The sequence below is a fragment of the Pundamilia nyererei genome, unplaced genomic scaffold (genome assembly GCF_000239375.1).
Source record: "Pundamilia nyererei isolate P.nyererei 1_Seehausen unplaced genomic scaffold, PunNye1.0 scaffold00065, whole genome shotgun sequence".
Classification (NCBI taxonomy): domain Eukaryota; kingdom Metazoa; phylum Chordata; class Actinopteri; order Cichliformes; family Cichlidae; genus Pundamilia; species Pundamilia nyererei.
Window position 1 is genome coordinate 1,079,562 of NW_005187466.1, and position 10,916 is coordinate 1,090,477.

General features: G+C 39.5%; 1 protein-coding gene across 1 annotated transcript; it reads right to left on the reverse strand.

Annotated features, from left to right (window-relative positions):
* Positions 1-2,841: 2,841 nt before the first annotated feature.
* On the reverse strand, positions 2,842-10,702 carry LOC102209940 (stromal membrane-associated protein 1-like). Its single transcript, XM_005735754.1, has 10 exons — positions 10,384-10,702; positions 9,792-9,925; positions 8,685-8,770; positions 8,494-8,569; positions 8,242-8,304; positions 8,043-8,118; positions 6,131-6,258; positions 5,154-5,370; positions 4,186-4,523; positions 2,842-3,508 (listed from the first exon to the last, which is right to left on the reverse strand). The coding sequence occupies exons 1-10, from the start codon at positions 10,499-10,501 to the stop codon at positions 3,374-3,376; spliced, it is 1,371 nt and encodes a 456-aa protein (XP_005735811.1). The 5' UTR covers positions 10,502-10,702; the 3' UTR covers positions 2,842-3,373.
* Positions 10,703-10,916: the final 214 nt, after the last annotated feature.

Consider the following 10,916-nt stretch of genomic DNA (forward strand, 5'->3'; position numbering starts at 1 on the left):
CAAGCTGAGAGGAATGCCTAACCTCTTTGCTAAAGGTCTCAAACACTTCATGGCATCAGACCTTACTGTGAAAGTTTTCAAACTGGGTTGGAGTTGCAGCAGGGCGCAGAAACAGTTGAGAGATAGAGTGGAACAAGGCCAAACAAATTCAAGGGGCTTTCAAGCCCTGCCAAGCATGAGCTACATGTTATTTTTCAAGCCTCTGTAAGTGTTTTGATCATCCTGTGCAAGCAGAGTATTCACTTTCAGCACATTCTCACCACTGAACACCTTTCAGGGACACATATCCTTCCGACTTAACTGAATGGTGGCTGTTTAACAGGTAGAGCTGGTTTGATAAGCCACAGCGTGAAGACCAGTATGCATCTATTTAGGCAAGGCTGTGCTTACAATAATGTTTACTACTATGAAAGAGGGAGCTTATCCCAAAGAATAGCTTTGATCCTGTAGCATTTTTCTCCAATGACTGTAAAACTGATTTTTCAAACCACATCCATTTTTAAAAGTTTCCCATAAGCTGGGTGGATGTGTAGAGGAACACATCCTAGCATGCAATAGGTGGATAAACAAAAGACATGTCTTGTGTACTGAAAAGAACACAATTAAAATACCATTTAACAAACACAAAACTCGGAATAACTACCGGATGAAAAAGACAAAAACCACTTGATCAAAACTACTCTGAGGCAGACTGAAGCATATTTTCCCTACAAAACTGCTACTGGCTGTAAACACATAGTCTGACTATGATTTTCCAGCTCCTGCAAGGCCCACAAATTAACTTCAACAAAAGAGCATTCACTGCACCAGCTATATGAAAGTTTATATACTGTATGTAATACTGCACAAGCAATGTTAGGAAGGGAGAAAACTCAGCAAGTTACCAAGTAAATAAAATCAAATACGTAAATACACATTACACCATGAGCGTATATCCGCAGAATAGTAAGCACACAGCTTATCATAGTAAATGGTAAATGGCCTGCATTTGTATAGCGCTTTTCTAGTCCCTAAGGACCCCAAAGCGCTTCACACTACATTCAGTCATTCACCCATTCACACACACATTCTAAGTAGCAGGAGATTTGGGGCAAAGACTTATCATATAACTTGGCCTTCTATTACAAAGATTAATGTTACACTGCCACCAGGTGCTTGTTACCGCCACACTTTGGTAAGTAAGAAGTTGCTTCTTTACTGAGAGACTTGCTCTCATGCACCTAACTTAAACTTTATAACAGTAATACAGTGAGCATGGCATAGTCACATCTACATTGCGTTGCTGAAATGAATATCCATCAAAGTTCAGGAGACAAGCTCTAACTTGACTTACTTGAAGATGCTTTGTGTGTTGGTTTAGATTCATTGTGCTGCTATACAGAACTATTGTTAAATAAAAGCCTCTAGCTCAAGTGAAGGGCTACACTGTGTTGGCATTACTAGCAGTGCACAGAGAACAAGTTACCGAAATAATGTAACCACAGTCCAGCGAACCTCTTCCACTCTGCTCTACAAGAGGAGGAGTGACTCACAGCAGAAAAACGCCTTTGGTTCACAGCCCACAGGGACTCTCGGTCCACACTATGGTGCAGTGTAGTTTTGGTCTAAAATCCCTTTTTTTTTTTAAGTCGCTGTGAAATACTTCTGTCCAGCTAAAACTTTCCACTGTCTCAACACTGTCATCTAGAGGACAGCAGCAGCATAGTCTTTTAGAGAGCTGTGCTGTGCTAAATGTCAGATACTCTCAATGTTGGGAATTAGAATAGCAACCAGAAGCTACATGTCTCTACCAAGCGGTAAAATTCGAGTTAACTCGTGTGTAGGTAGGTAGTATCATGACTTCAAATGTAAAATATGGTAAATTCCTTCTATCCTATTCCCAATTTCAGGTTCTGGATAATGTTACGAAAGATGTTTTTGCAGAGCAATGTGATGTCAAGCTGTGATACATGACCTTTGGGATATAATTAATTCATCCAATTAGATATTTGTAGGATATTTTGTCGTCGTTTTGAAATATTGAATTATGGTTATTAAAAATTAGAATCAAGACACAGTGACCATGAGTTCAAGTGACTCGTGGTCATAGCAACTCATGAGAAAACTGATTGTGCCAAGTTTGAATATTCAATAAGTATTGCTTCAGTAAGAAGATGGAAGTGTACATTACTGGTTCTGAATTATAACCACCTCACGTGGGGATGTTCTTGGTTTGCAAAGTACCCACCGTCTATTTTTCATTCCATCTTGATGATAAAAATGTGTATTTCACAGCGACAATGTTCTCTTCCCGTGTGACTCTTCTGCTTGAAGGGGTGGCTCTGGGTGTGGTTCAGTTGGTCTCAGGAATAGTTTGCACGTAATCAGTAACCCCACCCAAGTGTGAAAAACCAACGCTTTTTGAACAACTGCCTCCATGAAAACAATTCATAAATGTAACCTGTGTCCTAAAATTGTAAGGACTAAGTAACAAAAACACATCAAATCAGGAACTTCAGTTTAGTTCATGATTTTATGAACTTTGGGCCTGAATGCTTGTCCCAGGATCGAGAAGCACTATAGGAATGCAGACTAGTGGATTTGTGAAGAGGGAGTCTCGTGCTTCATCTATGTACAAGGCCAAAGTGCTTTGTGTGAGTCCGCTAACAAGAATGCATCCAGGGTACATGTTGTGAAGATTATTAAGTTCACTGTGTTTATTTTTAGGGCCACAGCAGAACTAGATTGAATGTTAGACAAATGAGAGAAATAAAAGTGGGTGTGTCCCTGCAACAATTACATTTCACCAATTTGAGACATAAAAAAAACTTTGACATCTGTTTTACAGAACACACGTAAAAGGAAATTATTTATTATCACTTTAATTTTATAGGGGAACCACCAAGTACTTTAAAAGAAGGTTATACAGCGCTGTACATCTGGGAGCAGTGTCAACTGACCTCATAGTCATACCCTTCTCCCTTTAAATACTATTCATTTAAATGTTCTATAATCTTATAATGATACAGTGATACAATAAAAGCTTGTTTAACTGGTCCTGCAGCTTTTCTGATATGTCGATGTTGATGATGGGACTGTTGTTTTCTTGTCATTTTTTTCCAAAAAAGGAAAATAAAAGTTATGATCAAAAACCATACGACAGGCAGAAACTGCCAGGCTGTAATCCTGTATGACTCCCAATTCACTCACACAATAGAGAGAAAGAGAGACAGAAAAGGGAGAAGGAGAGAGAGAAAAAAAAAAAGAGATACAATTTTCATGTTCTGAAGGCTGGTCCGTGATTGAAATGGGCATCAGTTCATAGTGAGGTACGAAGAAGCACATCCTGCAACCTCGACTTTTACTCTGCCCAACCACCGACCTGCATGAAGGCTCACTTCCATAGCTGTGTGCTCAGAGTCTGGCCAGAACCAGTGGGAGCCCACCCGCCCATAGCTGACGGAGGTTGACCAAAGGCCATCTGACCACCCGCACCATTCAGAGTCAGCCCTGACATCTGCTGGTTCACCTGGGGATGTTACAGAGGTTAGTGTGAGTAACACTAGAGCAGGATCACCTACATCTGACTTATTACCACGCCTTGCCTGGATTAGAAATAATCACTGAAGATTAACTGGGACAACATTATACTACTACCCATCCACCCGCTAGTAGTTCATTACTGAAGTTCTGACTGTGTCCCAATTCCACCCTGCGTGCTAACTGTAATAAAACTCTAAATAATGTAATGTTTTATGCTAATAATAGATTAGTCTTTACAGCTGTGAGCAGCTCCTACAATTTCTGCGTACACTGCATTATGGGAAATAATTGTGTACAGACAGCATGCAATTTTTGTAGCATGTGTACAGATTGCTTTGAGTTTATCTTCAGTTTAAGTGTCCACACTTACAACTAAACTACTTACAGTATATATTAGGGATTTAGTGCATAGTTACAAATCTGCTGCATGCTTGTGCTGCCATCTAGTGAATACTGGATGCTCTATCTCTACAAACTGTACAGTAGAGGGCTTCACAATGGACTATTGTGCAATGCACCAACTCTTCTAGGTGTGGTCACATTTGAGAAAAAAAGTCTCCTGTCACTGTGACATACTTGAAACCAGTAGCACAAGTCTTAACATGAGGTCTCTTGTTAAATAACCTCACACAATGCTACAGTACAGCGAAGCTATTTCCTTACCTGACCCATGTTCCACTGAGCCTGCTGGCCAGGCTGGATGGCATACATGCCCTGAGCAGGCATCATGCCTGTAGGCATTGCACCACCCTGTGGTCCCATCATCCTGGGGGCCATGCCCATCATACCGGTGGCTTGCGCGTTCCCCATGAAGCCATTAGGCATCGTCATCCCAACCATCATTCCTGGACTGGGCCCCATCATGGGTGCACCGCTCTGAGCCATCATGGCACCCATAACAGTAGTGGGTGGCATGGCTGTACCCATACCAGGGAAGGCCTGGTAACCAGCTGCTGCCTGGACAGGAAACTGCATCTGAGAGGGGCCCATGAACATGCCAGCTGAGAGGAGGCAAGAACATAAAAAAAACAAGTTAGTTTTTGAGGTATGGGTCTGTTTTGAAAACTTGCTTGTGTGTTTTAAGGAGTCTGTTAGTTAAGCAGGAAGATAAGTCAGCAAAGCTCTGTGAGACTGAGCTGCAAAATACAGGTATCTACTTGTTCCTTGTGGATCATGTGATGTCACCACATTTGCATTACTTTAACAAGCAAAGTATTAGTCAAGGGCAGTGGTTCCCAAAGTGTGGGCTGTGGCCCTCTGGTGTGTTGCTAAGGTACTGCAGGGAAAAGGAGGCAGTTTACAAAAAAATAAGAACCAGTTTATTTTCAATTCAGTGGATCAATGACCTTAAAATACTGCATTGCATTTAAATAACAAATAAGAATCCAGGGTTTCTGCATCTTCTAGCTCATCAATGGCAGGGAAAGAATTGCATCTATTAGGTGACAAAACGAAAGCTGTTAATGTAGACTAATTAATCCAATAAAAACTAAAAGGACTCATAGGTCAAAAAGAGTTGTGGTTAAAGTTTTAAGCATGACAGTTTCTACATAAAATAGATTTTTCTTCGTAACAGGATTGAATTTACAATATGGCACTGGTGTTATTTCAGTTTGTGTGTAAATCCTTACCGGTGGGGGGCTGCTGGGACATGCTGTTAGTCCCATACAGAGACAAGATGGAGTCCTTGGACAGGGGCTTCTTGGCTGCGTCATCAGCTTTAGTGGTGCTACTGCTCTCACTAAACAGGTCGAGGTCTCCCTGTAATGACCCTGAGTTGGCTACTCCTCCTGACACTCCAGCTGCTGGAGCTTGTGTCGGAGTGCTTGCCGAGTTATTGGAGCTCACCTGGAGGCAGGAAAGAGATTGAGATGTTTAGAAGATTTAAGGTCTGATGACAAAAAAAGCACCCATTTTTGTGACAAATCTATGGCTCACACAGTTTTATTGTGTGCTGTACAAACGCAACTAAACAAAATTTACAAATTAGCAGACAACTACCATTACCAAACAGCAGTAGATCCTTCAATAACAGTACTGTTTGGGCGGTCTTGTTGGGGGGCCTCTTTTAGCTACCGTATGTATAAATGTAGATCATAAATACAAAATGGGCCTATCCTGCATGATTACTCTGATTCAACTGTGATCTATTAGTGAGATGTTAGTAGCCGACACCCCCTGAAGGCTTTGCCTCTATAATATAGGTAACAAAAGAGAATTATTGATTAAATTGACTAAGTATTAATATATTTAAATTTTATACCTAACTGATAAATTCTTTGATTAATCAAAATTAATGAATGTGGTGATAATAAAAGTAAACACTGCATTAAGCCCCATTTCAATGTTAAGTCAAGAGTGCCTGATTTACTGCATTCATATTCTGAAGTGTGTTTCTGCCTGTCTTTCATTTAAACTCACTGTCTCTCAGCACTGGTGATGCTGTCATGTGGGCTATTGACGCTGATGGTTATCATTTGCCTTTTTATTTTTTACTGCACATTTAATTTCAATTTTACAACCAGGCAACAGTGACTGTTAAGCCCTGCTGAGCAATAATCGGAATTTGGATTTAAATCTGAACTGGGAAATGCTTTCTCAATTTTACCTGAGAAAACTGAGCTGTGGATGTGGATGAGGGCAGGGGATTGGAGACCATGGGGCCGAATATATCCAGGTCATTATTCTGGCTTGTGCTTGTGCTACCGTTGTTAGCTGATGCAGCTGCTGGTGCGTCTGTGACAGAAAGAAGGAAAAATTTGTTTTACAGGTGGAACTTAAAAAAAATACATCAGGAAATAATAGTTCCCACTACCCACTGACCATTTCCTGATTGTGGTCTGCATTAATTAAAAGATCTTTATTTAAAGTTCAGGAATATAATCCTTATAGAACAGGCTAATTGACATAGAAAGGGTGTTAAAAGTGAACAGAACTGCTTTCATAAAATGTTTTCTTTTATTTTTTAAATATTCAACTGTAAAAACCTCCCACAGCTACAAAGCTGCCCACGCAGTGAGAACAACAGCTAGCGCAATAAAAAATTAATCAGCTTAGCCCATTTAGCTCACTAGCCACAGAAGAAAAATAACAGTAAACATGATATCCAAATAATGCAAGCAACCCTTAAGCCAGTCAAAAACACAACAGCATCTTCTTTTAACTGTAAATAAAGGAAGCCTCTTTAATAAAATGAATTATTCCTATGAACCAAAAACCGATCATAGCTATAATGCTGAAAAAAATAAAGTACAGAAATTTAAAAGCAAGAACTAATGTGAAGATTTCACAATTTGATGACAAAGGCGCACACTGTTCAAACAAAACAGCTGAACATTAAGACAGAAAAATCTACATAACTTCCATTTCCATTCACATCAGTTCCTCTTGGCTCAGAACGAGCTTTTGGGGAGTGACTATTTATGCAAACAGAGCTTGTCCTCATACTGTAAAGGAAACATGTTTGTGTTTATGCATTCCCCTTTATTTCTGACCATTTGAGAAATCAAAGTTGTCAAAAATGCATTAATAAATGAAAAAAAAATCTACAAAAGAAAAAAAAGTGCTTTAGTTAATAACGCTTTGGAAGAAGTTGCTAAAATCTATCCATGCCAGAAAACCTTGCATGTACTAAAAGACCTACTTTAAGTGATCTAGCAATCAAGCCAAAAGAAAACCTATACTTGGTGCAAGGATGGCAGAGATATCTATGTTGTGCAATCCAGTGTTGCCCCTTCTTCTTTCTTTCCTGCTACACTTACTTAATACTGATCCAACAAAAGTTATACTCTAGATAAACATCAGGATTTAAAGTAGAAACAAGAAGTTACATGTCTACTGCAGCAGCTGAAGCACTTCCTCTTTTCAACTCAAAAACCTTGCAGTGGTTTTTTTAAATTGAAAGCAACAGAAATAACATCACAGCCACAAGTAACAGCAGCGTGTTGAAAAGACGTCAGCGCAATGTTGATACAGACAGCGGAGAAGACCAAGTGGTGTTGCTATCTATCATTTACAAGTGAGATGGTTTAGTTGCTGTGTTACAGATATGCTGATAGTTGACGCAACCAAACCCTTTAAATATGGTACTTTCTCTCTCCTCCATTGTTTGGTAAACACATGCAGAGCCACATGTTTGAAACGAGAAGATGGCACAGCTAAGGGTGGAGACAATCTTTAACGCTGAACCAAAAAGTAAACAATCTCAGGTAACACCACAGCATCAAGATGCAGAGCTGAGCAAAGTGTAGAGGTAATCACCATCACATAAACAGTGATTTTACAGTGTAAATTACAGTGTATTTTGATTGCTAGATGTCATGGACTACATCCAGATATCACCTTGGAAACTTATCTATACTTAAAAATAAAAACAAATAAACTCAGACATATTAATTATCCTAATTCTGTACACAATATATTAGTCAGAACTTTCCCACAGCACATTCTACTCTCACTAAATCCCCCAATAAGGATGTCCTCTGGCGGTGGTGCTAAACTTGAATCATTTTCACACTCACCAAGGCCTAGTAGGTTCACAGAGGGTTCTGCAGTCTTAGCAGGGCTGATTTTGGGAACTGGCTTGGACTCTTCACTCTTTAAAAAAAATGAAAGGGTTGTAAAATTCAAAAGCAGAACAAACTTAGTGTGGCTAAGAAAACAATGCTAAAGGGCATATTGAGACAGGTTTATTATTACTGGAATACATGCGAGACTTACCTTGGTGTAAGATGACACCTTGCTTCCTCTGTCGGGCTCCCTTTCTTTCTTACTATCTTTTGGCTGATAAAAAAAGAATAAAAGAAAGAAGAATGAGTGAGTAGAAAACATTATAAAGATCTAGATCAGAATCAGAATACTTTATTATTAACTAAGGAAATTATGTGGGTTACATTTGCTCCAAGAACAGACTAAACTTAGAAAATAGTACAATAAATGAATAATTTCATGAAATGTTTAGTCGATACATACACTGGTGCCATTGGTCACATTCTTGCTGTAGTATTTCTTCTTCTCATATTTATCCCTGATGAAGAATTCCACTGCTCTGAGGTCAGGGTTAAGAGAAAAATGTAACTCCAAGAAAAGGGAAAAAACGGTTAAACATATGCTGCATGGCACTTTTTTGTTACATTTGTGGATTTGCTCTAAGCGAAGGATACTGGTCTGTTTGAGGTCTTCTAAAGCTATCTGGAAGGTTGGCCTCATAAAGCCGCCTGGCCTTGGTATTACCCATGTCCTGTATACTCTGAAGAGAAGACAAAGATGTAAACAAAATGGATAATGTTAGGATACAGTGTTTCATTGGGGCAATCAATTGACTAAACACATGATAGGTTCGCTCATAACAAATATGGCACAACAGATAAAAATGGGTGTACAATACCTTATGTGGCACTTTTCAGATATGAGAAAATAGCCCCCAAGTGATAAGCCAACGTATGCAGTTTGACTGAATAGTTTATATCGTTAAGGTTAAAAATACTGCAATCAGTTTTGGTTTTAGTCATTGACTGAGGTTTGACACCAATATTTCTTCAATATTCCTGGTAATTAAGTATTTAACAACACAAGCCTGGATATTTTGAAGCTGTCATTAAAATGTCAACTAGTTGTTAGTATGACAGCAAGTTCACTTGTACAGTAATTTGCAGTTTAAAAAGTGGTTATTAAGGTAAATTCTAAATGACATAAATGAAGGGTATTGATAGTCCTGATGACAGTGCATAATGAAAATTAAAGCTTGACCCACATTACGGACAAGAAATGATGTCTTTAGCCACTGAACAGAATTTCCTGTTTTTGTGTCTGGCCAAGTTTCCTGAAGTGCAAATGAAAAATCACCAATATTGTAACAGCTCTGAACCATCAAGGAAGGTTACATTTAGTGGAGAACACATATGCCCAATCAAAAAAAACATTTCACAGTTTCTAACCATATTTATGCTTACTGTACATAAAAAAGGATTAGAGAGCCAATAGTGGAATACTTGGCAAAGACATTTAAATGTCACATTTAAAAAAGGAGAAATGCATTCAGTTCTTGTGTTCATTTACATTTTCTTCTTTATTTATTTTCAGTGTATAGAAGTTATGGTACACCTTTAAGCTGTTTTGCATTTTTTGTATTCATGTTGTGCCAGTAAGCAAATCAGTCCAAAGAGGGACTTAGACCCAGAGTCCCTTGACCTCTCAGCCCCCAGGGCTACTGCCCGGTAGGTCAGTTCAGTAATGCACACAGGAAAAGTGGAAAAACAAGAAATCAGTACCTGGATTTGTTCTGTTGTCCATTGGTCCAGGTTGACGGATTTCACTCTGGATATGTGCACTCCCAGGTTCCTGTGGATGCCAGCACATCGGATGCAGATAAATACCCCCAGATTCCAGGATGCCCATCTTGGACCTGTTAATGACAGTTAAACCCAGTTTGGGAGGTGAAGATACAAAAACGCCGGAAGAAACACTCAAACATGCTAGTCTTTGTTGTGACTTGAAACGTAGGATGCAAGTTCTACATTCTTTGTCAATGATCTAATTAAAAAAAAAAAAGTTGGCTGAAGTTTCTTAGAAAGACCTCACACAGTTTGTTTACCGCTTGCAAATCCCGGTAACTAAGCATACGGCGACGAGGGAGAAACCCTGTGGGGAGCTTATGTAGCTTTAGAGAAGTTAGCATGCTGGTTAACCACTTAGTTTAGCTTAAAGGGAAGAATGTCAGGTGACTAGCTTGGGCCAGTTAGCTAAGCTAAGCTAAGAAGCGCGGATGTTATACTGTTAGTTACCGTTACTGTTTGATTCTGAGTGAAACTGCTAACTTTGTACAGTTAAACAATAAAATCGCCGACAAAACGAACACCGCACCTTTCGCCTCGCAGTCGGCGCAGTACTTGTTGTCTTCCTCTCTCAGCATTTTGGACAGGATGGCCTGGTGCTGTTCGTTGAGTTTTTGGGCCTTCTCTCTCTCCGAGCGTGTCGCCATGCTGTCGGCTTTGATCGGGCAATCTTAATTAAAAGAATTCTAATTTATTCAGTGGTCAATCGAGAAAAGTTTCCGATAAAATAGCATAATCAGAGGTATGATCGCCTCCGACTGAGATATGAAAACACCCGGAACCGGAATCGCTTCTCCGCCCACAGGTATTCTATAGCTGACGCGGCGGCCTCACTGGATTGGATGGGAGGCGTGACGTTGAATGACGCAAAACGTTTCTGACGAAATAATTTTAACATTTCCGCCAAGAAACTGGAAGCTTAGCCTTAAAAGCAAGGCCCTAAACAAATCTCTGCAATTAAAGAAAATAAACACAAAAAACCGTCTAAGTATTTTAAGTACTTGGTAGCTGAAACCATCGATCATTGCATATACAGGGAGTGCAGAATTATTAGGCAAGTTG